A 27,999-nucleotide genomic window follows, 5' to 3' on the forward strand; every position below is an offset into this window, starting at 1 on the left:
TCCACCGTATTAGAGTATTGGTCTGGAATTATGATTTCTTTGGACCCCATAGTGATCCCCCCCACCATGGAAGTGAAACCTGGGAACGAAACCTTTTTCAGAGTGAAGCAGCACCCATGTGGTTAGGGCCCAGGTTCTGACCCTGTACTGATTGGTTTAAATCCTGGTTCTACCTCTTCTAGGTATCTGACCTTGAGCAAGTTACCCACTCTCCATGAGCCTCAGTTTCCTCACCTAAAGAATGAGAATAGGCCCAGCTAGGCCAGGCCTGAGAAGTTGGACCAACCCCAGCCTGGGTAGGACGGGGGAGGTGACAGACCTCTACTGGCCCCAGCGATGATGGCGGTGTTTCACGATGAGGTAGAGATCGAGGACTTCCAATATGAAAAGGACTCAGAGAGGTACTCCTACCCCTGCCCGTGTGGGGGTAACTTCTGCATCACCTGGGAAGATTTGACAAATGGGGAAGATGTGGTGAAGTGCCCTAGCTGCTCTCTCATTATAAAAGTAATTTATGACAAAGATCAGCTTACTTGTGGAGAGACAGTCCCAGCCCCTTCCACCAGCAAAAAACTAGTTAAATGCTAAAGAAGACTTTAGGACTCCAAAGCCTGAACTTTTGGGAATTAACCAAGCTGGAAAAATCAAATGCAAAGTCACTGGCTTCTTCATGGGGAGCATCTTTTTTTTTTTTGGTCGCGCCATGGGGCTTGCGGGATCCTAGTTCCCCTGACCAGGGATCAAACCCGTGCCCCCTGCAATGGAAGTGCAGAGTGCTAACCACTGGACTGCCAGGGAATTCCCGACAATCATTTTGTAGCTTGCTGTTCATTAGAGTGTGGATTCTTTGCATTGGCTGCAGAACTAAGGTCCAGTTGAAGAAGCAAGTCCACCACATGACATACCTGGATTTTGTGCTTAGAGCTTTGAATTGGAAGTTTTCTTAATTTTCCATCTGAACTTAAAGGAAGATAATTTCAAATCAGTGCTTTCTTTCCCTCAGTTTTATTTTTAATTTATATTTTTAAAATTAGTTTATTTATTTTTTAAATTTTGGCTACACTGGGTCTCAAATGTGGTGCGCGGGCTCTTCGTTTCAGGCTTCTCTCTGGTTGCTGTGCACAGGCTTCTCTAGTTGTGGCGTGTAGGCTCCAGAGCACACGGGCTCAGTAGTTGTGGTGTGCGGGCTTCTCCCTAGTTGCGGTGCGTGGGTTTAGCTGGCCCGGCATGTGGGATCTTAGTTCCCTGACCAGGGATTGAACCTGCGTCCCCTGCATTGGAAGCTGGATTCTCATCCACTGGACCACCAGGGAAATCCCAGTTTTATCATTTTTATATCTTACACCTAATTACTTTATTATCTGACAACAGCATCATCTACCTCAAAGTCATTAGGAATCTTAAAAAAAAAAAAAGGGAGGGGACTTCCCTGGTGGCACAGTGGTTAAGAATCTGCCTGCCAATGCAGGGGACACGGGTTCGAGCCCTGGTCCGGGAAGATCGCACATGCCACGGAGCAACTAAACGCGTGTGCCACAACTACTGAACCTGAGCTCTAGAGCCAGTGAGCCACAACTACTGAGTCCACACTCCACAACTACTGAAGCCCACACACATAGAGCCCATGCTCCGCAACCAGAGAAGCCACTGCAGTGAGAAGCCCACGAACTGCAACAGAGTAGCCCCCATTCACCGCAACTAGAGAAAGCCCACGTGCAGCAAAGAAGACCCAAAACAGCCAAAAAGAAATAAATAAAAGAAAAGAAAAGAAATAGAATTTGCAGTTTAACAAATTCCCAGTGATTCATTTGTACACAGAGGTTTTAGAAGTCCTAGTACAGTGGACCCCAAACACTAAAAAGGTGCTTTATAAATAACTCTAGTGAGCTGATATTTAATGTACCCTCTACCAAAAAAAAAAAAAGAAGAAGAAGAAAAAAGAAAACTAGGAGTCAACATTTATTGTTTTTTCTCTCATGCCCCACATCCTATCCATCAGCAAGATCTGTGTATAGGCTTGAAAGCACACAACTCATATGGGATTCGAATGCGGCCAAAACTCAGATTGGGACTTGAACCCACAGGCTGAGACTTTTACTCAGCCAAAACTCAGATTGGGACTCAAATCCACTGTCTTTTAATTAAAACCACTCACCTAGTGTCAGGACTTACTGAAGCTCAGGTTCTTTATGTCTCAGCACAGAAGGAATTCTGTGAGAGGCAAAGTGATGGGTAAGGAGTAGATTTATTAATATAGGATGCTTGTGAGGGATATAAGTGGGCAGGCAAGGGGGCTAAGTGAGAACTAAGTGAGAAGGCAGGTTTATTTAGGGAGATACACACTCCATGGACAGAGTGTGGGCCACTTCAGAAGGTGAGAGGCCCTGAGAGATACACATTTCATAGACAGAATGCGGTCCATCTCAAAAGGTGAGCACAGCCTGGAAATATGGGGTGGTTAGTTTTTATGGGCTGGGTAATTTCATAGGCTAACAAGTGAGAGGATTATTCCAACTATTTTGGGGAAGGGGTGGGGATTTCCAGGAATTAGGCTACCTGCCCGTTTTTGGCCTTTATAGTTGGCCTTGGAACTGTCATTGTGCCTGTCGGTGAGTTGTTTAGCATGCTAATGTACTACAATGAGTGTATAATGAGGCTCAAGGTTTACTGGAAGTTGAATCTTCCACCACCTTGGGCCTAGTTGGTTTGAACCAGTTTATGTCAGATCCTCAATGGCTATGTCATTCTTTAAGGGTTGTGCCCTGTCCCCTTCCCTCCTGTTTCAGGCTCAACCTTAAATATACACCCTGTAACTAACTACTTTTCTTTCTCTCTTTTGTCACCACTTATTGCAAACCACCATCATCTCCCACTTGGACTACTGTAACAGGGAAGAACAAAATCTGACTCCATGTTGGATCTGTTTCTTTTACTTTGACCCTTGCTTTCCATTGCTTTTGCTCTGTCTATAGCTATAGGCATACATAATGGCCTGCCTTGGGGAACCCTGCTCCTCTGCCTGAAGGTTAAACTAAAGTGCCCTTGTTCAGCTCTCAGGGAAACACCCTGACCCTGTCCCCCTGTGAATGGCAGCAGAAAAGAAAAAATTAACACATTCCCCAAGGCTGGCCAAAACCAGGACATGTTTGGCAAGACTTATGGCCTTTTTACTTTACTTCCTCACCTCCTCCCCGTCTCTGTTCTATAAAAGAAACTAGCATCCACACCCTCATAAGATGGTACTCTAGGACACTAGTCCACCATCTTCTCAGATGCCTGGCTTTCCAAATAAAGTCTCTATTCCTTGCCTCAACACCTCATCTCCCAATTTATTGGCCTGTCATGTGGTGAGCAGAGTGAGCTTGGACTCAGTAACAAATTTGGCTTAGCCAGCCAGGAGCCTTGATGCTTGTGGCTAGCCAGCCCTAGTCAGGGAATTTTGGGGCAGGGTCCTAGCAGCTGCCAGGACCATTTGTCCTGAGGATCTTCCCTTCAAAATTCCCTGAAGCGGCACTGGCTACCCCAGCACTTGGCAGTTGGAGCAAGGAATCGACAAACTTCTACGAGTTGATGGACTCGACCTTTGTAGGGTAAGTCGTTCTGGTGTGTACAACGGGGGACAGATTCTCCCCTCAATTAGGGTTTTCCCTTTACAGGACAAGCCAATTTGTTTTGCATTTGATTGGGGTACCCTGTTGGAGAGGGGAGTTGTTTTTTGACTCTACCTGATTTGGGAACCAGTTCATTTGCTTTTTGTTTTGTGTGCATCGATGTTGGAATTTGTTTGTGCTTTTTGCATTGGAATTTGTTTGTGCTTTTTGCGTTAGAATTTGCTTGTGGCAGGGCTTCCCTGGTGGCACAGTGGTTAAGAATCCGCCTGCCAACGCAGGGGACACGGGTTCAAGCCCTGGTCCAGGAAGATCCCACATGCCGCGGAGCAACTAAGCCTCTGTGCCACAACTACTGAAGCCCTTGTGCCTAGAGCCCATGTTCCACAACAACAGAAGCCACCACAGTGAGAAGCCCGCACACTGCAATGAAGAGTAGCCCCTGCTTGCTGCCAACTAGAGAAAACCCACACACAGCAACAAAGACCCAACACAGCAACAAAGACCCAACACAGCCAAAAATAAATAAATAAATAAATGCATTTAAAGAAAAAATTTGTTTGTCTCTTTTGTGTTTTGGTGTTATCAAACGTATAAAAATGGGAAATAGTCCCTCTATCCTGAAGGAGAGCCCTTTGAGGCGTACATTAAATAAATGGGCAAAACATAGCCATGAGCCTATGACTAACAAAGAGATGATATACTGTTGTAATAGAGTGTGGACCTAATATATGTTAGGATCAGAGGAGCCATGGCCCCTGAATGGCTCACTCAATTATAATACGATCTTGCAATTAGAAGTGTTTTGCAAAAGAGCAGGGAAAAGTGTTGAAATTCCAGTGTAGAAGCATTTATGCTATTGCATCAGGAGAAAAAGGAGTCAGAGGGCTGCCACCTTATCGTACAGTGGTCTGGAAGAAAACCCAAGGGGGGGACCTAGACAAAAGAGCTTAAACAAAATTCAGGAGATAAAACAAAAACCAAATGAGGATCCATCAGAGTTTCTACAAAGGGTTTATCAAGCTTATAGGTGCTATATGGATGCAGACCCTGAGGCCCATGAGAATGTAAGGATGATAAATATGACCTTCATCGGGCAAAGTACCTCAGATATAAGAGAATTACAGAAGTTAGATGGTGCATTTGGAATGAACCCTTCTCAATTAGTATATGTTACCTTTGAAGTATTCAACAACAGGGAACAACAACAGAAGCAAGAAGATGCAGAACAGAATGCAGCTTTTCTGGCAGCAGCATTGAATTCCCAGAAGGCAAGTAACCTAATGGAAGGTAAGCCACCATTGGGGAAGGAACAATGTGCTTATTGCAAGGAGGAAGGGCATTGGAGAAAAGATTGCCCTAGACTAAAGAAAAAGAAAGAAAATCATAAAAAGGAGACAAGAGCTTCTCATATAGTAGAAAGAGAGGAACACTCTGATAATAAATGAAGAGCCCTGGGGACTCCCTTGGACTTGAGGCGTCCGATTCTAATTTCCCCACAGGAGCCCCAGGTAATCTGACAGTGGGGAGCAAGTTGATTGACTTTCTAATAGATATAGGTGTCACATACATATTCTGCGGTAAATACCAAATTGGCACAGAAAACATCTCAGTCTATCCCAGTCATGGGAGTTTCTGGAGAAGTACCACCTCTAGAATGCCAACTAGGGGACCTCACCCTGAACCATCCAGAGCGTCCAATCCCCCTTTTGGGACAAAATCTCCTTTGTAAAAGGGATGCTGGGACACCTAATCTAAAACAATATCCTCCGAGACAAGAGGCCCAAAAGGGAATTCAGCCAACTCTGGAAAAGTTTTTGAAAACAGGACTGATTAAACCTTGTGGGTCCCCACATAACACCTCTATCCTCCCAGTCAAAAGGCCAAACTCAGCAGAGTATCACTTTGTCCAAGATTTGAGGGCTGTTACTGAAGTACTCCAAAACTTACGCGCTGTGGTACCTAATCCATACACTCTGCTCATAGCTATTCCGGGAGACCACGGCTGGTTCTCAGTCCTTGACTTAAAAGATGCTTTTTTTCTGCATTCCTGTTGCAGAAGAATCACAGCAGCTATTTACTTTTCAATGGCAGGACCCAGAAACAGGTAGTCCAACAGTATTGTTGGACCGTCCTGCCTCAAGGATTTAAGAATTCGCCTACCTTGTTTGGGGAGACGTTGGCTGGAGATCTCAGAAACAATACTGGATGAAGGACTCTTACTCCAATATGTGGACAACTTGCTCATAGTGAGTCCTACATATGATAAATGTCTACAAAATACCATCAAAACCCTGAACTATTTGGCCAATTTTGGATATAATGTCTCCCAGAAAAAAGCCCAGATTTGCAAACAGCAAGTCATGTGTATGGGCTTTGTCCTCTCCCAAGGACAGCGGGATCTTTTGCCCGACAGAAAGCAGGCAACTGCAGGCTTGGGAGCACCCAAGACCCGCAGACAACTGAGAGGTTTTCTGGGACTGTCAGGGCTCTGTCAGATTTGGATCCAAACTATGGACTCACAGTAGCACCCCTCTAGGAGGCACTGAAGGGACATGATCTTGAGCCCCTTACTTGAACTGAAGAGTGCCAAACAGCCTTTGAAACAATAAAAAGGAAGTTAGTCTCAGCCCTGGCTTTGGAACTACTGGACTTAAAGGAACCTTTCAAACTGTATGTACATGAGAGACAAGGCAGAAGCCTTGGGGTATTAATTCAAACTCTGGGGAATATCCCTCGACCCATTGCCTACTTCTCAAAACGACTAGAACAGATTGTTAAGGGATGGCTCCCTTGCCTTGGAGCTGTAGCAGCTACTTGTGAGGTACTTCAGGAAGCTGAGAAGTTTACCCTGGGGCAACCCACCACTGTATGTTCCTCACCGTGTCCTTTCTTTGCTGGAACAGAAAGGGGGCTTGTTTATATTACATGTCTGTGTATACATTATACATATGAGATATCTCTACCTCTGAAAAATATTATCAAAACTGAGTTTATAAAGAGTTTTATTCAATTTAAAAGTAAGCGCTTACAAATTAAATATAAAGAAACCAGCCAAAATGACTTTCAGGTTCATGGGTACTGGGAAATATTCAATATTAAGTTGATACCTGTATTAAAGTTTGTTTGTTGATCTAATTAATATAAACATGTCTTTAGAGTCATTAATATTAAGTATAATACTTTATTGTACCTAGGAATCAAATAAGACCTTATTACATCTGTTGCAAGGAAAATAACTTGATATAATTAAACTTTAAAGTAAATGTAAATGAGATAAGAACCTTTGGGTAAACTCTTTAAAAATAATTACATTTTAGAAATATCTACTTAAAATGATCTTTCCAGGGCTTCCCTGGTGGCGCAGCAGTTAAGAATCTGCCTGCCAATGCAGGGGACACGGGTTCGTGCCCTGGTCTGGGAAGATCCCACATGTCGCGGAGCAACTAAGCCCGTGAGCCACAACTACTGAGCCTGTGCTCTAGAGCCTGCGAGCCACAACTACTGAGCCCGTGTGACGCAACTACTGAAGACTGTGCGCCTAGAGCCCGTGCTATGCAACAAGAGCAGCCACCACAATGAGAAGCCTGCGCACCACAAGAGTAGCCCCTGCTAGCCACAACCAGAGAAAGCCTGCATGCAGCAACGAAGACCCAACGCAGCCAAAATAAATAAATTAATTTTTAAAAATGATCTTTCCAGATATTTGGTAACTTCAAGTTCTAGAGTTATGCTAATTTGTGATTGAAGTTTATTGAATAGCTAGATAAAATCCCCCCCCAAAAAACCCAAAGTATGTCTCAGGGCTGGTTGGTTTTATTTTTTCATTTTAAAAAATATTTAATTAATTAATTAATTTTGGCTGCACTCGGTCTTTGTTGCAGCATGCGGGATCTTTGTTGCAGTATGTGGGATCTTTTTTTAGTTGCAGCATGTGCACTCATAGTTGCGGCATGTGGGCTTCTTAGTTGTGGCATTTAGACTTCTTAGTTGCAGCATGTGGACTCTTAGTTGTGGCATGCATGTGGGATCTAGTTCCCCGATCAGGGATCGAACCCAGGGCCACTGCATTGGGAGTGTGGCATCTTACCCACTGGACCACCCAGGAAGTCCCAGAGCTGGTTGGTTTTATGTTACAGAAATATCCAAGTTTCTTGCTGATTGCATTGTACTCAAATCTTTAACCATGCTATTTTAAGTTTTGTCTTGATGCTTTTACAAAATGAAGATTTTCAAGAAGATTCACAAAAAGGAACTTTTTTTTTTTTTAACAAATATAAGTTTCTGATAGCATTTAGGTAATACCACTGGACTGGGTAACATATGACAAAACTAATGGAAAACCTGATTACTTTAGCCAGATCAACAGGAATTAATTACATGGGACTGAGTGAACTGATGAATATGACATAACTTTATGACTTTGGGAAATATACTAGCCTTAATCTTTGTTTTCCAGAAAAACTATTTCTCTTATGCTATGACCTACAAGTTGATAAAGTATACCTTTGTAAACAAAGATGAAACATTTACTTTTTTCTCTCTACCTGATCCTGCCAGAATCTGGCTTCTCCAGCTGGCTCTCCTGTGGACTTGATGATTTATTGTAACTGGATTCCGTGTTTTAATTTGTTCTTTGTTTCCAAATTGTTCATGCTTTGTGTCTCCCTGCTGCACTATGACTTTGTCAGTGTTACCAGCTGCATTACTTATATCCTGTCTATTTTATAAGATTGTTGTCTCTTACAGTACTCAGTGTGTAACCAGGCCTCCAACAAAATTGATGATGGCTAAACATCTCAAAGAAATAGATCATATTTATGACTTTTATAGAATAATTGTAATAGTGTGATTCTAAGTATGGGAAGAAGCAATAAGGAAAAACATTTCCTGGATCATAATAGACTAGTAAGACAGCAGGTCCAGAGAATTTTTAATTATCAACAGGGCCTAATCCGGAAACAGCACGTAGAGTGGCATATCAACAGGAATTTTCGCCTGATCTGGGATGACCTCAGCACCACAGGACAAAATTTGGTCATGAATTGTCTCCCAAATATTGGTCAAATTCCTGACCAAGAGAAGGATCTGAGAAATGGAATATTTCCTGCCATATCCATAAACAAAGGACGTCACAGTCATCAGCAAACTGCAGCCACCACCGATGGTGAGCTGGTGATCTCTGAGGGAACTCAGGAAGGAAAAAGTACTTGCCATCTAGCAGCCATCAGACTTCAGCCACTCCCTATGGTGAGCCTTGAGGAAACTCAGGATGTAAAAGCACAGGATACTGGCCCCAGATAGGTGAGGTGCATATCAAAGGAATGATTTCAGTGAGCCCAGACTCTTGCATCTTCCTATACATAGAAAAGTGCCAAATTCCTTAACTTGAGACTGTAATTTCCTTATAGTTGGAGAAGGGTGGGTCAATCTACTTCTTTAATCCTGTTCTACTGAAAAACACAGAATCAAGTTCAAATAACTGAGAGTTGTACTACTTACTAAAAATTCTGAGAATTATTCCCTGCCCAAGACTGATCATTTCCATTCCATGATCACCCCTCATCACCCTCCTACACAGCAGGAAGCAGTTAGAGCGGCACAGTTAGAGCATCCTCATCACCCCCCTACACAGCAGGAAGCAGTTAGAGCGGCACAGTTAGAGCATCCTCATCACCCCCCTACACAGCAGGAAGCAGTTAGAGCGGTCGTTTCCCCTTATCCTGCAAGATTGTAGAATGGACATTGACAGTGGGGAACTGTAACATGGAAGAACAAAATCTGACTCCATGTTGGATCTGTTTCTTTTACTTTGACCCTTGCTTTCCATTGCTTTTTTTCTGTCTGTAGCTATAGGCATACATAATGGCCTGCCTTGGGGAACCCTGCTCCTCTGCCTGAAGGTTAAACTAAAGTGCCCTTGTTCAGCTCTCAGGGAAACACCCTGACCCTGTCCACCTGTGAACGGGTGCAAAAAAGAAGAAATTAACACATCCCCTCGCCGAGGCTGGCCAAAACCAGGAGAGGAGATGTTTTGCAAGACTTATGGCCTTTTTATTTCCTCAACTCCTCTGCCTCTCTGTTCTATAAAAGAAACTAGCATCTATACCCTGAGAAGATGGTACTCTAGGACACTAGTCCGCCACCTTCTCGGATGCCTGGCTTTCCAAATAAAGTCTCTATTCCTTGCCTCAACAGCTCATCTCCTAATTTATTGGCCTGTCATGCGGTGAGCAGAGCAAGCTTGGACTTGGCAACACTACTACTGTAGTCTCAACCAGTTTTTCTGATTCTGTTTAGAAATTGCTAACATTTTGAAATAATTATAGATTCATGGGAAGTTGCAAAAAAATAGGTATGAGGAAATCCCATGTATCCTTCAGCCATTGCCTCTAATGGTAACATCTTGTATAACTGTAGTATAATATCAAAGCCAGGAAACTGACATAGGTATATGTCATGTCATAGAATTTATTCAAATCTCATCAGTTTTACATGCACTCATTTTTTTGGCATGTGTATAGTTCTGTGCAACTTTGTCACATGTGTAGATTTGAAACCCAGTGGGGCCCTGTGGGGCTCTCAGCAAGGAAGCCCTTTTGTCCTCCATTTTTTGTAGGCAAGACTCCAGCCTCCATGACCTTCCCTGAGTTCCAAAGGGCAGATTTGAAGAGTTGTTAATCAAGGGAGGAGCAGCCAAGAAACCACCCAAGGCAAGATTAAAGGGACCAGAGAAGCTCATCAAGATTAGGAGACCAGCTACCTGAGATGAGATTAAAGGAGTACAGGCCCTACATACACCCTGATCTTCAGAAACCCCACCCTTGAACCACAGTTATAAAACCTTCATCAAATCCTCTGGGGTTGGAACACATAGTTTTTTGAGGCAGAAGCCCAGCATGTCTCCCTTTGCCTGGCAAAGCAATACCACTATCTTTTTCTGCTTCACCCAAAACTCTGTCTCTGAGATTCGATTCAGCACTATTGTACAGAGAGGCCGAGCTTTCAGTAACAGATTCATGTAACTGCCACCAAAATCAAGATACAGAACGATTCCATTACCATAAGACTCCCTTGTGCTACCTTTTTAGGACATACCCATGCCCTCTCCCCAATCATTAACTCCTGGCAACCACCAATCTATTCTCTATCTCTATAATTTTGTTATCTCAAGAATGTTAAAAAAAAAAAAGAGAATGTTATATAAATGCAATAATATAGTAAGTAATTTTTTTGTGATTGGCTTTTTTTTTTTTTTTTTGCAGTACGCGGGCCTCTCACCGTTGTGGCCTCTCCCGTCACGGAGCACAAGCTCCGGATGCGCAGGCTCAGCGGCCATGGCTCACGGGCCCAGCCGCTCCGCGGCATGTGGGATCCTCCCTGACCAGGGCATGAACCCATATCCCCTGCATCGGCAGGCGGACTCTCAACCACTGTGCCACCAGGGAAGCCCTGTGATTGGCTTTTTTTAGTCAGCATAATTCTCTTGAGATCTGCCCAAGTTGTTGCATGTATCAGTAGTTTCGTTTTTTATTGTTGTGTAGTGTTCCACGGTATGGATGGACCATAGTTTTTTTTTTTTCTTAATTTTTATTGGAGTATACTTGTTTTACAATGTTGTGTTAATTTTATGTGTACAGCAAAGTGAATCATGGACATTTGGGTTGTTTCCAGTTTTGGTCTATTACAAATGCTGCTATTGTTATCCGAAAACTGGGTTTGCCTCTTGGTGGGTGCAAGCCAAAAGACACAACCAAGTCAAAGAGTGGGAGAAGTATTACTTACAGCAAGTAAGAACACCAGGGATCTTTCCCAAAGCAGTATCTCCCCAACAGCAAATTTGTGTAAGTTTTAAGCTAAGGGTACATGCGTATTCATGAAGGGGCTTGAGCAGAGGAGAATTTAGCATAGAATTGGGACAAAGGTTAACAGAGTCCAAGCTTTAGTTGATTGAAGTCATTAGGTTCAGTAAAGGTCAATATTATTATTACTTACGTTTTGACCAGTCTGGGATCTCAGCCTGTAGTTACCGTCCTCCAGCTGGGTGGTGGCCTTAGTTCCTGCAGAACTCAAAGATATGTATTAGATTGTTATGTATGTCCCTTGGATATAGGAAGAACTAGGAGGAATTAAGGGGAGGAATTAGGACTCTTTTATTACTGAGCTATTGTTTCCTGATTGCTTTCCCTTTGTTCCTGCATTCTTTAGTTCCCTTAAATCATTAATTACCGAGACCTCTTTGAGGGCAAGAATTGTGGCCAGGCTTGGATCACAAAGTGGCTTAGGCCAAAAATGGCTTCTCTTAAAGTAAAAAACAAACAAACAAAAAAAAACCAAGGTCAGTTCTCTTTCTCTGGGGACCCCTTATCCTATCGACTTACACTATAAACATTTGTGTACAAGTTTTTGTGTGAACAGAACGTAAGTCATTTTCTCTGGGATAAACACCCAACAGTGCAATTGCTGGTCATGTGGTAAGCACATGTTTAGTTTTATAAGAAGCCAAACTTTTCCAGAGTGGCTGTACCATTTCACATTCCTGCCAGCAATGTATGAGCGGATCCAGTTTCTCCACCTCCTTGAGAGCATTTGGTGTTGTCACTATTTTTTATTTTAGCCATCATCAAAGGTGTGTAGTGATATCTCATTGTGGTTTTAATTTGCATTTCCCTAATGGCTAATGATGCTGAATATCTTTTCATGTGCTTATTTGCCATCTGCATATCCTCTTCAGTGAAATACCTTGTCTTTTGCTCATTCTCTAATTGGATATTTTTTTAACAGTTGAGTTGTGAGAATTCTCTATATAGTCTAGATACAAGGGCTGTGTTGTGTATGTGGTTTGCCAATATTTTCTCCCACCCTGTAGCTTGTTTTTTTCATCCTCTTCTCAGGGTCTTCTGAAGAGCCAGAGGTTTTCATTTTGATAAGATCCAGTTTATCAACCTTTTCCTTGTATGAATTGTGCTTATGGTGGCAAGTCTAAAAACTCTGCCTAGCCCTTGGTCCTGAAGATTTTTTACCATGTTTTTTTTCCTAAACTTTTTACAGTGTTGACTAAAAAACCCCACACAGCCTAGAAGTAGTGAGGTAAGTTTTATTTGATGGCCCTACTGATGACTATAGCTTGGGAGACAGTCTCTCAGATAGCTCTGAGGAACTGTTCCAAAGAGGTAAGGGAGAAACCAGGATATATAGTTTTTGCTGAAAAAAACAAACAAGAAACATGTTAGTGGAACATCAAAAGATTACTGCTAATCAATTTAGAGAACAGACTTGTGGTTGCCAAGGGGGAGAAGGGTGGGGGAGGGAAGGATTGGGAGTTTGGGATTAGCAGATGCAAACTATTATATATAGGATGGATAAACAACAAGGTCCTATTGTATAGCACAGGGAACTATATACAGTATCCTGTGATAAACCACGATGGAAAAGAATATGAAAAGGAACATTTATATGTATAACTGAATCACTTTGCTGTACAGCAGAAATTAACACAACATTGTAAATCAACTATACATCAATAAAATTTTTAAAAAATTACTGCTAATCACACAAAAAGCTGCATTGGATAAAAAAATACGCTCATTGAAATTATTCACTTGATACGCATCTTAACTATCTAGGGCCAGTACCCTGTTTCTCTCCTGATTTCCCTTCAGTGTGCACCACTGGGGAGGCTACAGTGGCTGATGGCTTGATGTCAGGCAACAGTCTTTGTTTACTGAAATGGCAGGCAACATTTTCTTTCTTTCTTTTTTTTTTGTCCACATAGTTTTACACTTACAAAACTATGACCCATTTGGAGTGAATTTTCATTTAAAGTGGGAGGTTTAGGTAGAGGTTTTCTTTCTTCTTCTTCTTTTGCCTATTGGTGTCCCATTGGTCCCGCACATTTGTTGCAAAGGCTCCTGATTCTGCTTTGTATCTTACCCCATCCATTCCTCCTACAGCAGTCAGAATGCTTTGTTTTTTTAAATGTGTATCAGATGATATGACGCCCTACTCAAATTTTTCCAATCACTTCCCACCAAAACGTAATCTTGCTGCTCTCCAATCGCAGTTTCTAGTGCTCAACGCCCACTATAATACTGGCCCTTGGGTAATCACCAGAGTTGCTCCCTCACTTCATGCAGGTCTATTCTACTGCCACCTCCTTTAACCTTTAAAGTAGTTTACTGCTTCAATCTTCCTTCCGCCCTTGCCCTGCTTTTTCTTAACAACATTTGCATACTATGATATATTTCATATTAATTTGCTCATTTATTTATTGTTTGTCCCCATAACCAGCTCCAACAAAGTTTACTGCTATACCCCAGACCCTGAAACAATACCTGCCACACAGAAGTTACTCGATTAAAAATCTGCTTGACAGGCTGGAAAGAATGAGTAAATGTAAAACGAGGGCGACCGCCTACTTTTAGGTCAGGCGCTCGTTCAGACTCAATGAAAAGTGTGAGCGCCACCTCTCGGTAAGTCAATTTGCTCGAGAAAACAGTCACAGAATCTTAAGGAAAAAAAAAAAGATGGCGGTAGCCAGCCAGAAGAGCAGGAAAAAACAGTGCCGGAAGTTTAACTTCGGAAATTGCTCCCTAGAATGACACCCGACTGTCAGGAGGAAGCGTAGGCGAGTGGTGTTCTGAAAAATGGGCCCTCCCGCAGCAGATCTGGGCAGAAGCGTTCCTCGCGGGCGGGTGCCGGGAACCACGAGGGGCGGGAGCGCATTTCCGGTGCCGGTGGCAGCAGAAGGAGTTGAAGCCCAAGTAGCCGGATTGGTGAGAAGGGTTCAGGGTACTGAAAGGAAAGGGAGAGGAAGGGGAGGGGGAGGTGAAGAGGTCGGATGAGTTCCGCTCTGAGAGGTGGCCAGGGTGATGGGGTGGGAGGGAAGCGCCTGTCGACAGGTGCAAACCTGTCAGCTCACGTCCCACGCCACGTGGACTCACCTTTGTCCGTGGCTGCTTTTCTCATCAGGACGCGACCGTAGGGGTTGTGCCTTATTTGTTTCTGTCTAGTGCAGTGCTGGGCTCTGAATGAATGACAGGTGTGTGTCAGGTGGATGTGGAGGACACTTACAGGGACTGTTTGTAGCTCTTTAGCTCCATTTTCTCCTGGGGAATCCATGCTTGTCTCCAGCTTCCCCCGGGAGATCTCCGCCAGTTCTTGGGCTTTGTCTCTTTTTCTTGGAGGTGTAGGGTGATTATCATTTAAGACATTTTCTTTGCTCTTATTGAGTGCTAGGCCCTGTGGCTAGGTACCAGGGACAGACACAGAAGTAATCCATCCGTGTATACAGGCAGCAGGCCAGTGGAGAGACAGAAAACAGAAAATGCAAACATATTGTTAAGGTGCTGAAATAAGAGGTAAACTAAAGTACAGGAAGATAGAGCCAGAAGGTGGTGCTGTTATCCACAGAGGGATTGACTTTCAAGGTGAAGGGACTCCTTTCTCATCTTGTGGAGGGAGACACAGCAGGTCCTGAGCCCGATCTTTTTCTCTGTAAAAGGAAAAGTCTGGAATAGATACTTTCTAGGCTTCCTTCCAGTATGACGTCGCATATCAGATATTACTCATGGCAATAGTTCTCCCACAGTCCACCGTTTACCAGTTAGTCAGAATATTCATTACATCTCATGATATAGCATAAGTTGGATAGGGTTGGGAAATCTGGACTTTGGTCCTCATTCGGGTGCTCTAGATCTGTTTCCTCATTTGTAAAAGAAGGGGATTGTAATGAAATAATCTGTAAAACCTCTTCTAGTTCTAATACCATGACTGTGGTGGTAGGTCAAACCATATTTTAGACTGCCCTGTACCAGACATCACTTTCACATTATCACTGTGGTGTCCCTCATCTGGATAATTGAGAGATAGTGTCTTTTTTTTTTTTTTTAAAACATTCCCTGTCTTAGTTCTGCCACAGTATTGGGTACACAGTAGATGCTTATGTTAGTTCAAAAACTGGCTCCTGTACACAGAAGGAAAGGAGAGACTGAAGAAAGGCAGACCACTCCAGATTGGTAGGTAACAGGTGTAATGAGAAACGGAGCTTGAGGCCTATCTTGGGTGGTTGCAAGATGAGTAGATCTCTGCTCTTGCCCACGAGAATTTTAAAAGTATGCGTAGAGGCCTTAACTAGGTACAGTCACATGTTCAGTTCAGATGGTCTCAACAACACCTTACTCTCTCAAGGCTGTGTCCTTCGAACAGCCCCTACTGTGGGGACAGTAGGCAGAGTGTACATTCCAAGGACAGGGGTGGGGGTGAGGAGCCTCCAGTTTCTGGGTTCAGCTGGAGGGTCAGCTGATAGTTATGACCTCCTCCAGTACTCCACCGCTTGGGACTGGCCCTTGCAGTCTCACCCCCTTCTTCTGCAGGTTCAGAAGTGTGCCCTGAGAGGTTAGCAAGGGGTTCTGCCAGCATGGCAGTGGCTCATTTGGCAGCTATCTGACTGCAGTGGAGGCAGTATAGAGGTATAGAGGCACCTATACCTCTATACTGTGCAGTATAGAGGCACATCCAAGAGAAAACATGGATTAAGATGAGTCCCAAAATAAGTAACAGTTTTCTCTATGAAGAGCCCCATAATCTGAACCATTGATTTCCTACGTCCCCTTATGAGGCAGTAATAATGTCCAAGGCTCTTCTGTTTTGGAGGACAGCTTTTCTCATGAAAGATATTTCAGTGGTAAAGACAGGCTTTGCAGGCTGTCATTTAAGGCTTGCTGGATGAAGTTAGTAAGGGCTTCTCTGTTTGCTATAATGTGCTCCAGGCCAATGGAGGGGACCAAGATGGTGGCTAAATGATTGTACCAGTAGAAAACGGAAAATGCCCATCTGGCCTGGAGGAGAGGGAGGTTGGTGGCTTTAGGAACTTGACCCGGTTGTACGTACCATACATATTGGCCGGGGCAGGCAGCGGTAGACTGGGGGCAGGATATGCCAGACCAGGAACCCCACCTTCTCCCCTCTTTCAAAGATGTGTGTTTCATTCCAGCTATAGCACATTTCAACAGTCCGGCTTGCAGTAGGACAGCAGGATCCCAGTGGAGATTGAGTAAGTCTCCTTTACCCGGAGGTGTGAATTCACCCATCCCAGTGAGACATCCCACTGCAAATTCCAGTAGATAACTCCTTTCCCAGGTATGATGGGGCTTGGTGTTCTCAGCAGTACAGCACACTGATCCACAGAGAAAGTTGGGGCAGTGGCTGTTTCCCAAGACTTCCTTACTTGTATGGCATTGGGTGTCTTGTCAGGGGTCCCCAGTCTGGCATTTGGGGCCGTAGGTTCTACTGGTTGATCGTTCAAATGCATCAAAATCTGGGACAGTACTTTAGTCCACCCGGCCAAGGTGGTTTTGCCTGTTAGTAATTTAATCTGCTGCTTTACTATTCCATTTTTCCTTTCTGCCAGTCCTCCTGCCTCCTGTGGGTTATAGGGGAGATGGAACTTCCATTTGATGTCATATTCTTTTGCCCAGTCATGACCTTTGAAATATAACCCCCGATCACTGTCTATTCAACAAAGGTATCCATACGTGGTCTTAGCTTCTCTAATCCCCTGATAGCGGCAGCCTGGTTTGTGAGGCAACAGGGGACAGCTTGGGTTGGGCCAGATGCAGTGTCCACAAACACCAGAGCATATTTAGAACCCTCACTAGGAAGGAGGGAGCCAGTATAATCAATTGGCCAATTTCACATCAGTTGGGAGCTCTGGTGGGTGGCCCCAGACTCCTTTGGCAGTTGCCTTGGGTGTTGTTTAGAACACACAGGACATGCTATTACTGCATTAATTGAGTCACTGTATTTCAAAGGCAGTCCAGCATCCTTGGCAATATGTCATCCCCCTGGGCACTTCAGTGTTCCCTCTTCCTATGCACCCAAGGGTCAGTTGCTAGGACTCATTTCTGGCCTAGGGCATCAGCTTCCTGATTTCCAGAGGATGTCAGTGCCTTATGAGCCAGGGTGTGGAAGACAGTGAGGAGTGCCTCAGACTCTTGCAGGTGAACCCAAATGTCTTTTTACGTATCCAGACCCCACAAGGCTTATTTATGATCATTCACCTCTTGTCTTTCCATTGTCTAAGCCATAGGGTTAATCCCTTTAGAACAGCCCAACTGTCAGTGCAAAACATTCATGGCCAGGGCTCACCAGCCCACTGGAGGCTGCCGTTTGTTCCTCTTTCCAGGCATGTGTATATCAGGCATCAGTGGCAATTTCCCGCACTCCCTCTCTACAGGCCCACACAGGAGCAGGGCCAGGACATTTGGAGGATCTACATTCTCTACAGGGCCTAGGAGCACCCACATTTCTAGACAGCGGGCCGGTGGTAGGGTACTCCTCTGCTGCAAATAGACGTGTCATTTAGTCAGTGTGGGGGGTTTGAGCCATGGCAGAGGTGGGTAGATGGAACATATTCTGAACAACCCCTTCAAAGGAAGGGAAGTTCTTACCATGATGTGCTGTTTCTTTGTGAGAGGCTGTACCCGGAGGAATGCTGTGTACACTGCTAGAAGCTGTTACTCTGTGGGGGTGTATTGGGTTTCTGCCCCCTTCCAGGGACCAAAAATCCTAGGGGTACTCTCTTTCTGTTGTCTCTCCCACAGTGCCCAACCCAGATCTGCTGGAGTCACAGACACATCTAACTCAAATGGTAGTCCGGCTTGGGAGATGCCCAGAACTTAAATTTGCTTCACTAATATTTTTGCCATCTGAAAGGCAGCTTGCTGCTCTAATCCCGAGTCCCACGTATGCCCTCTCATTACCAGGTGGTATAAGGGATGGAGGCACTGTGCCAGATGGGGAATAAAAGTCCTCCAAAACCCCCAAATTCCTACCGAGGCTTGCACCTCTTTCACATTCTTAGGGGTTGGATAGGCTTGTACATTATCAATGACAACTTCTGGGACAACTTGAATCTTACCCAAACGAAGGACGGCCAGAAACTTTACTGAGGTGCCTGGGCCTTGAATTTTTTGTGGATTCACTGCCCATCCTCTCCCTCACAGATGTTCCAGCAAAGCCTGCAGAGTGTCCTGCAACAGGGGCAAGTCTTCACATGTGAACATTATATCATCAATGTAATGGGCCCGTTTTACTGAAGTGGGGAAGGGGAACAGGTGCAGGTCTTGGGCTATAATCCCATGACATGTGGTGGGGCTGTGCAGGCAGCCGTGAGGAAGTCCTTGAAACGTCCAGTACTGCCCCTCTCAACATGAAGGCAAATTTATCTTAGGTATCAGAAACCTATGCTTGTTAAAGTTTTTCCATAGAAGTCCTTGAATGTGAAGCACTTTTGCAGGAACAGTTTTGCAAAACCATCAGAGTACAGCAATGACTGTAAATGAAAAAAGACTTTAAAATGGCCATGGTTAAAGATCTGATGAGAGTTCATTATAATACAGTCGACAAGGGAATTTGATTGTTTTTGTGACATACATTTTAAAATTATAACTAATAACATCATACCAGGACATACCATATTTTTAGGAATTTCATACAGATATAGCCCAAAGAAAGTTTAACATCACTTCTTTTTTTTTTTTAATTTATTTATTATTTATTTATTTTATTTTTGGCTGCTTTGGGTCTTTGTTGCTGAGCGCAAGCTTTCTCTGGTTGTGGCGAGCCGGGGCTACTCTTTGTTGCGGTGCGCAAGCTTCTCACTGTGGTGGCTTCTCTTGTTGCGGAGCACGGGCTCTAGGCTCGCGGGCTTCAGTAGTTGTGGCGTGCAGGCTCAGTAGTTGTGGCTCATGGGCTCTAGAGCGCAGGCTCAGTAGTTGTGGTGCACGGGCTTAGTTGCTCCACGGCATGTGGGATCTTCCCGGACCAGGGCTCGAACCTGTGTCCCCTGCATCGGCAGGCAGATTCTTAACCACTGCGCCACCAGGGAAGTCCCTAACATCACTTCTTATTTGACAGTGTTTCCCATATAATTTAATATATCAAATAGGCTAATTAGTTTAATATCTCTCTTTTATAAGGAAAGAGAATATGTCTTTTGAGATGCTCCAGGGGCCCTCTGGAAAATCCCAAAGTTAGTTCTAGGTCAGCATAACTTTATTTAGAATTAGATTTTGGGGGAGCTTGTCAAAAATACCAAAAGGTTTTAAAACACTAGATTAAATAGGATCTTAGCTCACTGTGAAACAATACTTAGTTATCTATTTAACTTAAGTGACAAAGACGCCAAAGGCAAATACAGAAAGTTACATAATTGTAAAAAAAAGCTTAGCTCTTTTAATAGAGAAGATTCAGTTTTCTTAAGTAATTGAAGATGTGATAAAGACAACATGAAGCACAAGAAATTATTTGGATAAAACCACAGAATCTTTTTTCTGGGCAAGTTACTCAAAAGGTAAAGAAAAACCTCTTACAGTCCCATAAGGAACAGACCGATAGTCCAACAAAACTTTGTCCTTTGAGTAGATGAAAGAAAATTGTTTCAGCTTTATATAAGTACACTACTGATATCAAAGCTTATTTTTCTTTAGGCCAACTAAATAGAGCTCTTTTACAAGTTAATTTTGACAATACTCTCTGGAGATAGAAAAACATCACCTATATATAACAAATCCATAGACATATGAACATACTGACAGACACAAACAGAGAATCCATAGCTTTCTCTCCAGAACTTTAGCCATGAATCAAGTATCCACCCACATGGCTGAAGCCTTTTACTAATATTTGCGGAGAAGATTTTAAAAATTTGGGAATTCCGTGGTGGTCCAGTAGTTAGGACTCCACGCTTCCACTGCAGGGGGAATGGGTTTGATCCCTGATGGGGGAACTAAGATCCCTCAAGCCATGCAGCGTGGCCAAAAAAAAAAAAAATTGGTACTTGCCCTTGATGAATAATCTTAGGGAAACTGTGGACTAGATTTTGTGTGACGGTGCTCCTATAGCAGTCTGTGTTTTCACCACCGCCCCCCCCCTTTTTCTTTGGTCTGTGGGCAGTGTTTTAGTTATTTCCTGTGGTGTTTACATTTCAAAGACATGGTAAGATTTATAACTTCAAGGAACAGAGAAGGAATGCAAGTTTTCTCTTAAGATATTTAAAGTTTTTCTTTGTATTAGGGGTTGGACAGCATGGGGCGCTTCAGCTGTTTCATTCTGTCACCACAACATCCTCCCCTTTGTGCTCCTCACTTGCCCGGGGTTCGTCTCCTAGTGTCCTAGTCAGGCGTTGGCACAGCACTTGGACATTGATCTGCAGCAGCTTGTGCTCTCCTAGCTTTGCCACATAACAAGCTAAGGTCTCCGATTTATAATCCTGCTCTCTCATCTTGTCCGCCAGCCCCAAAGCTGGCGGAGCAGTGGACACCTGCGCGTTCTTCTCTAACTTCAGCTCTTCTCTAACTTCAGCTCAGCAGAGGCCAGCCCACTGTGGTAGCCGTTCATTTTCCTTCTCTGCTGCTCTGTGTAGTTTCTCTAATAAATGCAATAAAGCAGCCGGTGTTCTTGGGGCATCCTTGTTTTCATGTGGTGGTCCGCAAGTATCAAACATACAGGCCACCCTCCCCACATAGAGGTCGATGTTCAGCTTGGGATTTCCCCCAGGGATGCCTCTTTCCCAAGGCCCATTTCTTCAGTCTCCTGGCTGGCTCACAAATTGTTAGTCCACACACTGGCCCCTGTACAGAGAGGACCAGGAGAGACCAAAGAGGTTGACCACTCCAGGTTGGAAGGTAGCAGTTTTAATAAGTAAGGGAACATACATATGAGGCTTGTCTTGGCTGGCTGCATTGTACCCACCCACCAGAATCTTAAAGTTTATATAGTTTATATAAACTTATATAGTTTAACTGGGTTCAGTCACATGTTCAGTCCAGATGGTCTCAACAACACCTTACTCTCTCAAGGCTGTGTCCTTGTAATGGCTGCTACTGTGGGAACAGTGTACAGAGTGTATATTCCAGGGACAGGAAAAGGGTGAGGAGCCTCCGATTGCCTGAGTCCAGATCGAGGGTGAACTGGCAATCATGTCCTCTTGACATGACTTAATAGAAGCTTATTAAATCAAATGAAATAGAAATTATAGGCCCTGCTTTTGGACCCTTCCCCACTCTGGGGTATTAGTTCATAGATGAGGGGACTGAGGAGGAATTAGGTTTTACCAGAGAGTCGAGTCCTGGAGTTGACGTTGCAGATTAAACCAGCTTTATGGAGGTAATCCTCCTGAGAAGGATAATGATGTAGGCAGGATATTGTTTGTTGTGTTGTTTCATCCCTCCACCTGTCTATCCCCAGGACCATGGCCAATAGCGAGCGCACCTTCATTGCCATCAAGCCTGATGGAGTCCAGCGCGGCCTTGTGGGAGAGATCATCAAGCGTTTTGAGCAGAAGGGATTCCGCCTTGTTGCCATGAAATTCATGCAGGTAAGTGGACTTCATTCTTGCTATTTCTATTATTTCATAGAAATAGGAGAACGTCATAGGTCAGCCTCTCTGTTTCTCCCTTCAGCTCATTTTAGGCGTCTCCATTTAGGGTGAACACAAATGTCCTAAAACCCGGAAACTCCTCGGTGGCATCTCCGCTGAGTCTTGGAGCAAAAAAGTTATTTGCGACTTTCCGAAGTAGCCTCCCTTTCCTCGTGGCAATGCAGGGTTCCACATATTACTGCAGCACTGTGATTTCTGACGCAAAGCCTTGGGCTTGTTTGAGCTCCTGATCATGAGCTTCCTGAGCAGATAATTTTAGAGACCCTCCCTCTCCTCCCCACTGTCCCCACCGTTTGAGGCAGGTTGTTTTTCAGCAAGGAAGTCTTTCTATCATTGTTTAACACCTGCCTACTGTCTAGCATATATTAGGCGCCATCAGGGCATGTAGGGGAAAGTTGTGATTTTGCCCTTGGGGCGGCCCACCTGAAACAGCAGAGGGCAGACACACTTGCAAGATACCTACAAAACAATGTTTCAAAAAATGCAAAGGATTGATTGACCAAGAACCCATCTGCAAACAGACCTGGGAAATAAGAATTTAAATTCTCAAAGCAAGTACATTAGGGGATCATCTTTTTTTCCTATTAAGGGTCAACTTTAATGAATGAATCAGAAAAAAAAAGAGTGGGGGGTGGGTCATGCAGCTTGTGGGATCTTAGTTCCCTGACCAGGGATCGATCCTGGGCCCTGGCAGTAAAAGCGCCAAGTTCTAACCACTGGGTCGCCAGGGAATTTTAAATTTAGTTTGATTTGCATTTTAGTTCCTGTGTGATGTTTTAGAAAAACTGTGTTAATATAAAAGGGAGAAGACTGATGTTAATGCCGAGGGGAGAGTGGGACAGAATGATTAGAGCCAGGTATTGGACAAGCAGTGCTTTCCAGAGTTTGTATATTAAATCAGGTTGTTTTTTTTTAATGCAACTTTATTGGAGTATAATTGCTTCACAATACCGTGTTAGTTTCTGTTGCACAACAAAGCGACTCGGCCATCTGCGTACACGTGTCCCCATATCCCCTCCCTCTTGAGCCTCCCTCCCACCCTCCCTATCCCACCCCTCTAGGTCATCGCAAAGCACTAAGCCTATCTCCCTGTGCTATGCTGCTGCTTCCCACCAGCCAACTATTTTACATTCGGTAGCGTATATACGTCAATGCTACCCTCACTTCGCGCCAGCTTCGACCTCCCACCCCACGTCATCAAGTCCATTCTCTATGTCTGCGTCTTTATTCCTGCCTTGCAACTAGATTCATCAGTTTTGAAGGTAAAGTGAAATCAAAGTATTGTTGATCGGATATTTACCCCGTGCTGGGCACATGTGTTTTTTCATCTAGGTCTCATGACAACCCAGAGAGGTACTTATTCCTTTTCCCGTGGTTGTTAGTGATAGGAAGCTGAGGCTTGGAGAAGTTCAGTAATGTGTGGTTATCCAGTCAGTGATGCAGCTGGGATTTCAGCCCAGGTCTCTCTGACCCCTAAGTGCATACATTTCGTCCTTTACACTGAGTTTCCTGTCAAGGGCATGGACTTGGTGAAGAATGGGAGGAGGGATAGCTGCCATGAGCCTACAGGGTTATTTATTTATCTAAATTTTTTTTCTTAAAAAAAAAAATTAGATTAAATTAATTAAAGTCTTTATTCTCTGAATAAATATGAAGAGAAATGGCCTGGTTCAGTTTGCTTCTCATCCAATGCTGAGACCACCTCCCTGTAACATTTTAGCTGAGGCTTGCTTGGGCGTGGAAATTTATTGTATTGTTAGCTTTCCTGTGTAAAATACCATGGCTGGATTCAATTCTAATGTTCTGTAATTTTATGCTGATCAATCAAGGACAGTAGGGGGAAAACTGGTACAAAGCTGAAGCACTTTTAGTCCCTGTCACTTCTTCCCTTTGGTAAAGTCAAGAGTGAATTGGGTTATAACAGAACAAGTGAGCTGAGAGCTCACGTTTTAAATGGCAGGATGGGTAAGTGGGAAATAACTAAATTGCTGGTTCTTAAGATAGTTTTGGGATCAATTCTCTTCTCTATCCTGTGGGATAGGCTTCTGAAGACCTTCTCAAGGAGCACTATATTGACCTGAAGGACCGTCCATTCTTTGCTGGCCTGGTGAAGTACATGCACTCAGGGCCAGTGGTTGCCATGGTGAGTGTAACACGTGTGGGATGTTGATGTGAATGACTCAGCTGGGAGTGAAGAGTGAATATTGTGATTCTTGCTTCTAATGCCAGGTCCTCATTGTTGCGGAGGATTCTGAGGCTAGGGCATTGGACATTTAGGGTATGAGTCAGCTCTCTGGCTCACCAAAGACAAAATACCTTTGCTTGCTGAACTGAAGACTCACATCTGGGAGAAATCAGGAGAGATATGCCTGATTGTAAGCTCCTGGAGGTGAGGGAGACGGTGTCTTGTTTATTGCAGTGATTCTTCTCTTAGTGTGTATCGGTTGTCATCTTTGTGCCAGGCTCTTTTAGACACTGGGGATACAATCATGAATGAGACAAAATAGGTAACTGTTTTCATAGCTTTCCTTGCCTATGTATCCTGAAAAGGGAGGATGGGCAGATAATAAAGAAACCAAAAAACATATATATATCAGCTAATGACTAGTGATATGCACAGAAATGAAATAGGATTATGTGATAGCAAGTGAGCGCTTTAGACTGGGTGGTCAAGGAACGTGATTTTCAAGCTGAGATCTGGATGAGAAGGAGCCGGCCGTGTACTGTGAATCTTCACAGTGAAGAGCATTCTCAACCATGAAAATAGCATGTGCAAAGGACCTGGGGTGGGGGACTTTTTGAGGTACAGAAAGACGCTTGGCCTAACTGAAGCCTGGTGGGTGAAAGGGAAGGTTGGATGAGATTAATTCATAGGCACAGGCAGAGGCCAGATTATGTAGGGCTGTCTCAGCCCTGTACTTCCTGAGTGCTGGGAAGCTATGGGAGGTTTCTACACTTTGTGTTTTAGAAAGGCCACTCTGTGTCAAGAATGGATTGTAGAAAGGCAAGAGGAGGGCAGGGAGACCAATATTCCCAGTGCTGGAACACTTAGATGCCCCATAAGTATTTGTTCAATGGATGAATGTCATTTTAAGGGGGTGCTTTTTCTTTTTCTTTTTTTTTGGAATTAATAGTTTTCAGATTTTCTGCTGAGATTGGTTTCCTTCCTTGACCATATCTTCTTTTGTCCTTGGAGGTCTGGGAGGGGCTGAATGTTGTGAAGACAGGTCGAGTGATGCTTGGGGAGACCAACCCTGTGGACTCCAAGCCTGGGACCATCCGTGGGGACTTCTGCATCCAAGTTGGCAGGTGAGAGTCGGTGCATTTTACTCTTTTCTAAAATCCAAGTGCCACAAGAATTTGGGTTTCTGAAGCTGAGGGTAGACATGATACCATATACAGAGCAATTTGTAATCAGAGTTTATTGTTTTCCTCCTTCTTAATTGGTGTTTGGCTTTGCAGGGCCCCCTGCCTTTGGTCATCAACATCACTATGGTTGTGCCTTTGTTGTGAGAGTAGAACCTGGTACAATGCGCTTTGCTGGCCAGAGTCCTTCCTGAGGCTCCCACTGCTCGCATCAGTGTTGCTAGGAGGGCTGGACGTGGAGAGGGCATTCTTTATCCTTACATTAGTGGCAGTCATGGGTTTTTTCTTCTGACATGGAATAATGTATATGGAGCTTTGGTTTTTTCTGCTCCGGTGGCTGTAGACTTTCTGGCAATGGGAATGAGGGGATCTTCTGGGCAGTTTAATCCTTCTGACCTCGGTAATGTGGCCGTCTCTCTTCCCATCCAGGAACGTTATCCATGGCAGTGATTCTGTGGAGAGTGCAGAGAAGGAGATCGGCTTGTGGTTTCACCCTGAGGAACTGGTGAATTACAAGAGCTGTGCTCAGAACTGGATCTACGAGTGACATGGAAGCAGACCACAGTGCTTGTCCCACCCCACTTCCCCTCCCTCTCATGGGCAGGGGCCAGGTCATAGCAAATCTAGTTATTTCTGAGAACTTGCTTTTCATCCGGAGGGAAACTCTTGGAGCTGTGGATGCTCCCTGTACAGTGTTATGTGCTATCATCAGATTAAAATGTTTCATCTCAAGGAAGGACTCGTTGAGTAAGGTACTTTGTATAGTTGTATTGCTCTGTATTCCTTTTTCTCTTTCACGTATTCTGGCTAACCGAAGCTAATAGAGAGTGTAAACACTATATAAATTATATTGGCCTGTGAGATCACACATACACACACATTCTTTGCCTGTCCCTCTCTTCCCCCTGCATTCCATCCACTCTTGGCACTGAGCCGGTCAACAGCTCTCTGTCAGGGATCTGCTGGGTTGCCAAGACTGTCCTATGCATCGAAGATTCCCTGGAAATAAAAGATACCCTTCCTGCCCTTGAGAAGCTCTCATGGATTCAGTGGCTGGGGGAGTGTGAGAAGTTGTAACTACTCCAGAGCCAAGAAGCTATGTGGATAGTGGGCCTGGATTTCTGGGATGTCCTCAAAAGAAGCAGAAGATATCTTGTGAGTAGTTTTGATTAGTTAGGATATTGATTTGGTTGCTTTAATAGAGACAAGATGGAAATTTACTTATCATTTACTTAAAAGTTCAAACTGGAGATCTGATGTAGATCACTGTGACTATAGTTAACAATACTGTATTACATATTTGAAATTTGCTAAGAGGGTAGATCTGTGCTCTCATCGCAAGAAAGAGAGAGAGAGAGAGAGAGAGAGCGAGGGAGGGTAAGGGAGGGAAGGAAGGAAGGAAGGAAGAGAGAGAAAGAAAGGTAGATAGAAAGAAGGAAAGGAAATGGTAACTGTAGGAAGCCGTTGTTACGTTAATTAGCGTGATTGTATTAGCTTGCAGCTAGATACAGCCACAGGACTAAGCTCTGGCCAAAGAGACACGAAAAAGTGAAGGTGGTAAATTCAAGGTTGTACCCTGAAAAGGAAGGGATAATCATACTTCCCTTGCCAACGTGCTGGAAGGCAGATATAGGGGTGGTAACCGTCCTGGATTGGTTGGAGGGAACTGAATCTCTGGACCACCTCAAGGATCAGAGCCTTACCACCATCACCACTTCTATGTACCGTACCTGCTTAGATTTTTTCCCCCCAGTTTTACTGAGATACAACTGACAAATAAAATTGTAAGATATTTAAAATGTACAACATGCACGATGATTTGCTATAAGTTACATTGTGGAAGGATTTCTCCCATGGGGGGCCACCTTTTGTTTGGGCAGCTGAGGAATAGATGCGTTTCTGTTTCATACAAAGAGTGGGGAGTGAAATAGAGTACCAGGACTTTGGGGGAATGAATATGTGTGTAGCGAGGCAGCAGGGTCATGAAACTGCACAGCTCATCTCAGGACTTAATGGAGCTCAGGTTGTTTATGTCTTGGCACAGAAGGAATTCAGCAAGAGACAAAGTGATAGGTAAGAAGTAGATTTACTAACATAGAGGACACTTGTGAAGGATACGAGTGGGCAGGCAAGAGGGCTTTTCCCTGAGAACTAAGTGGGCTACGTTTTTATAATCTAAGGAAAAGTGGGGAGGGGAGAAGACCACCTTCTTCCTCTTCCTTTGTAAAGATGTTGCAGGAAAATGGGGTGCGAGAGAATGGTCATGTCCCAGGTCTTGGGCGAGCTCCTGGGACAGGCTGCTAAGTGAGGGTACTTGGCTTCGCGCAGGAAAGAATTCAAGAGCAAGCCATGGTGAAGTCAAAGAGGCTGACTGAGAGAGATACACATTCTGTTACTGAACTTGTGTCCGTGTGCTTGATGCACAGTGAGGCCAGACAACGCCTAAATGTTGGAGTTTGGAGCAGAGCAAGGCTTATTGCAGGGCCTGCAAGGAGACGGGTGGCTCAGGCCCCTGAAACCCCCAACTCCCCAAAGGGTTTCAGCAAAGCATTTTTAAAGACCAGGTTGGCGGGGGTGGGGGTG

At 44.2% G+C, this 27,999-nt stretch overlaps 2 protein-coding genes across 4 annotated transcripts; both read left to right on the forward strand.

The window, feature by feature from the left end:
• Positions 1 to 339: 339 nt before the first annotated feature.
• Positions 340 to 588, forward strand: LOC112404015 (DPH3 homolog). The gene is made up of 2 exons (XM_024751826.1): positions 340 to 443; positions 519 to 588. Exons 1-2 carry the CDS (start codon positions 340 to 342, stop codon positions 586 to 588), a joined length of 174 nt encoding a protein of 57 aa, XP_024607594.1.
• Positions 589 to 14,302: 13,714 nt separating this feature from the next.
• LOC112403992 (nucleoside diphosphate kinase A 1) lies at positions 14,303 to 26,447 on the forward strand. Of its 3 annotated transcripts, none has more exons than XM_024751793.1 (6): positions 14,318 to 14,383; positions 16,603 to 16,662; positions 21,858 to 21,987; positions 24,092 to 24,193; positions 25,247 to 25,359; positions 25,846 to 26,447. In XM_024751793.1, the coding sequence occupies exons 3-6, from the start codon at positions 21,862 to 21,864 to the stop codon at positions 25,961 to 25,963; spliced, it is 459 nt and encodes a 152-aa protein (XP_024607561.1). In that variant the 5' UTR covers positions 14,318 to 14,383; positions 16,603 to 16,662; positions 21,858 to 21,861; the 3' UTR covers positions 25,964 to 26,447. The 3 variants fall into 3 exon arrangements, with proteins under 3 accessions (XP_024607554.1, XP_024607561.1, XP_024607568.1); XM_024751800.1 differs by having other exon boundaries at positions 14,345 to 14,383; positions 16,603 to 16,748; XM_024751786.1 differs by lacking the exon at positions 16,603 to 16,662 and having other exon boundaries at positions 14,303 to 14,383; positions 25,846 to 26,155.
• Positions 26,448 to 27,999: the final 1,552 nt, after the last annotated feature.

This window comes from Neophocaena asiaeorientalis, unplaced genomic scaffold (genome assembly GCF_003031525.2).
Source record: "Neophocaena asiaeorientalis asiaeorientalis breed wild unplaced genomic scaffold, Neophocaena_asiaeorientalis_V1.1 scaffold257, whole genome shotgun sequence".
In the NCBI taxonomy this organism is placed as follows: Eukaryota; Metazoa; Chordata; class Mammalia; order Artiodactyla; family Phocoenidae; genus Neophocaena; species Neophocaena asiaeorientalis.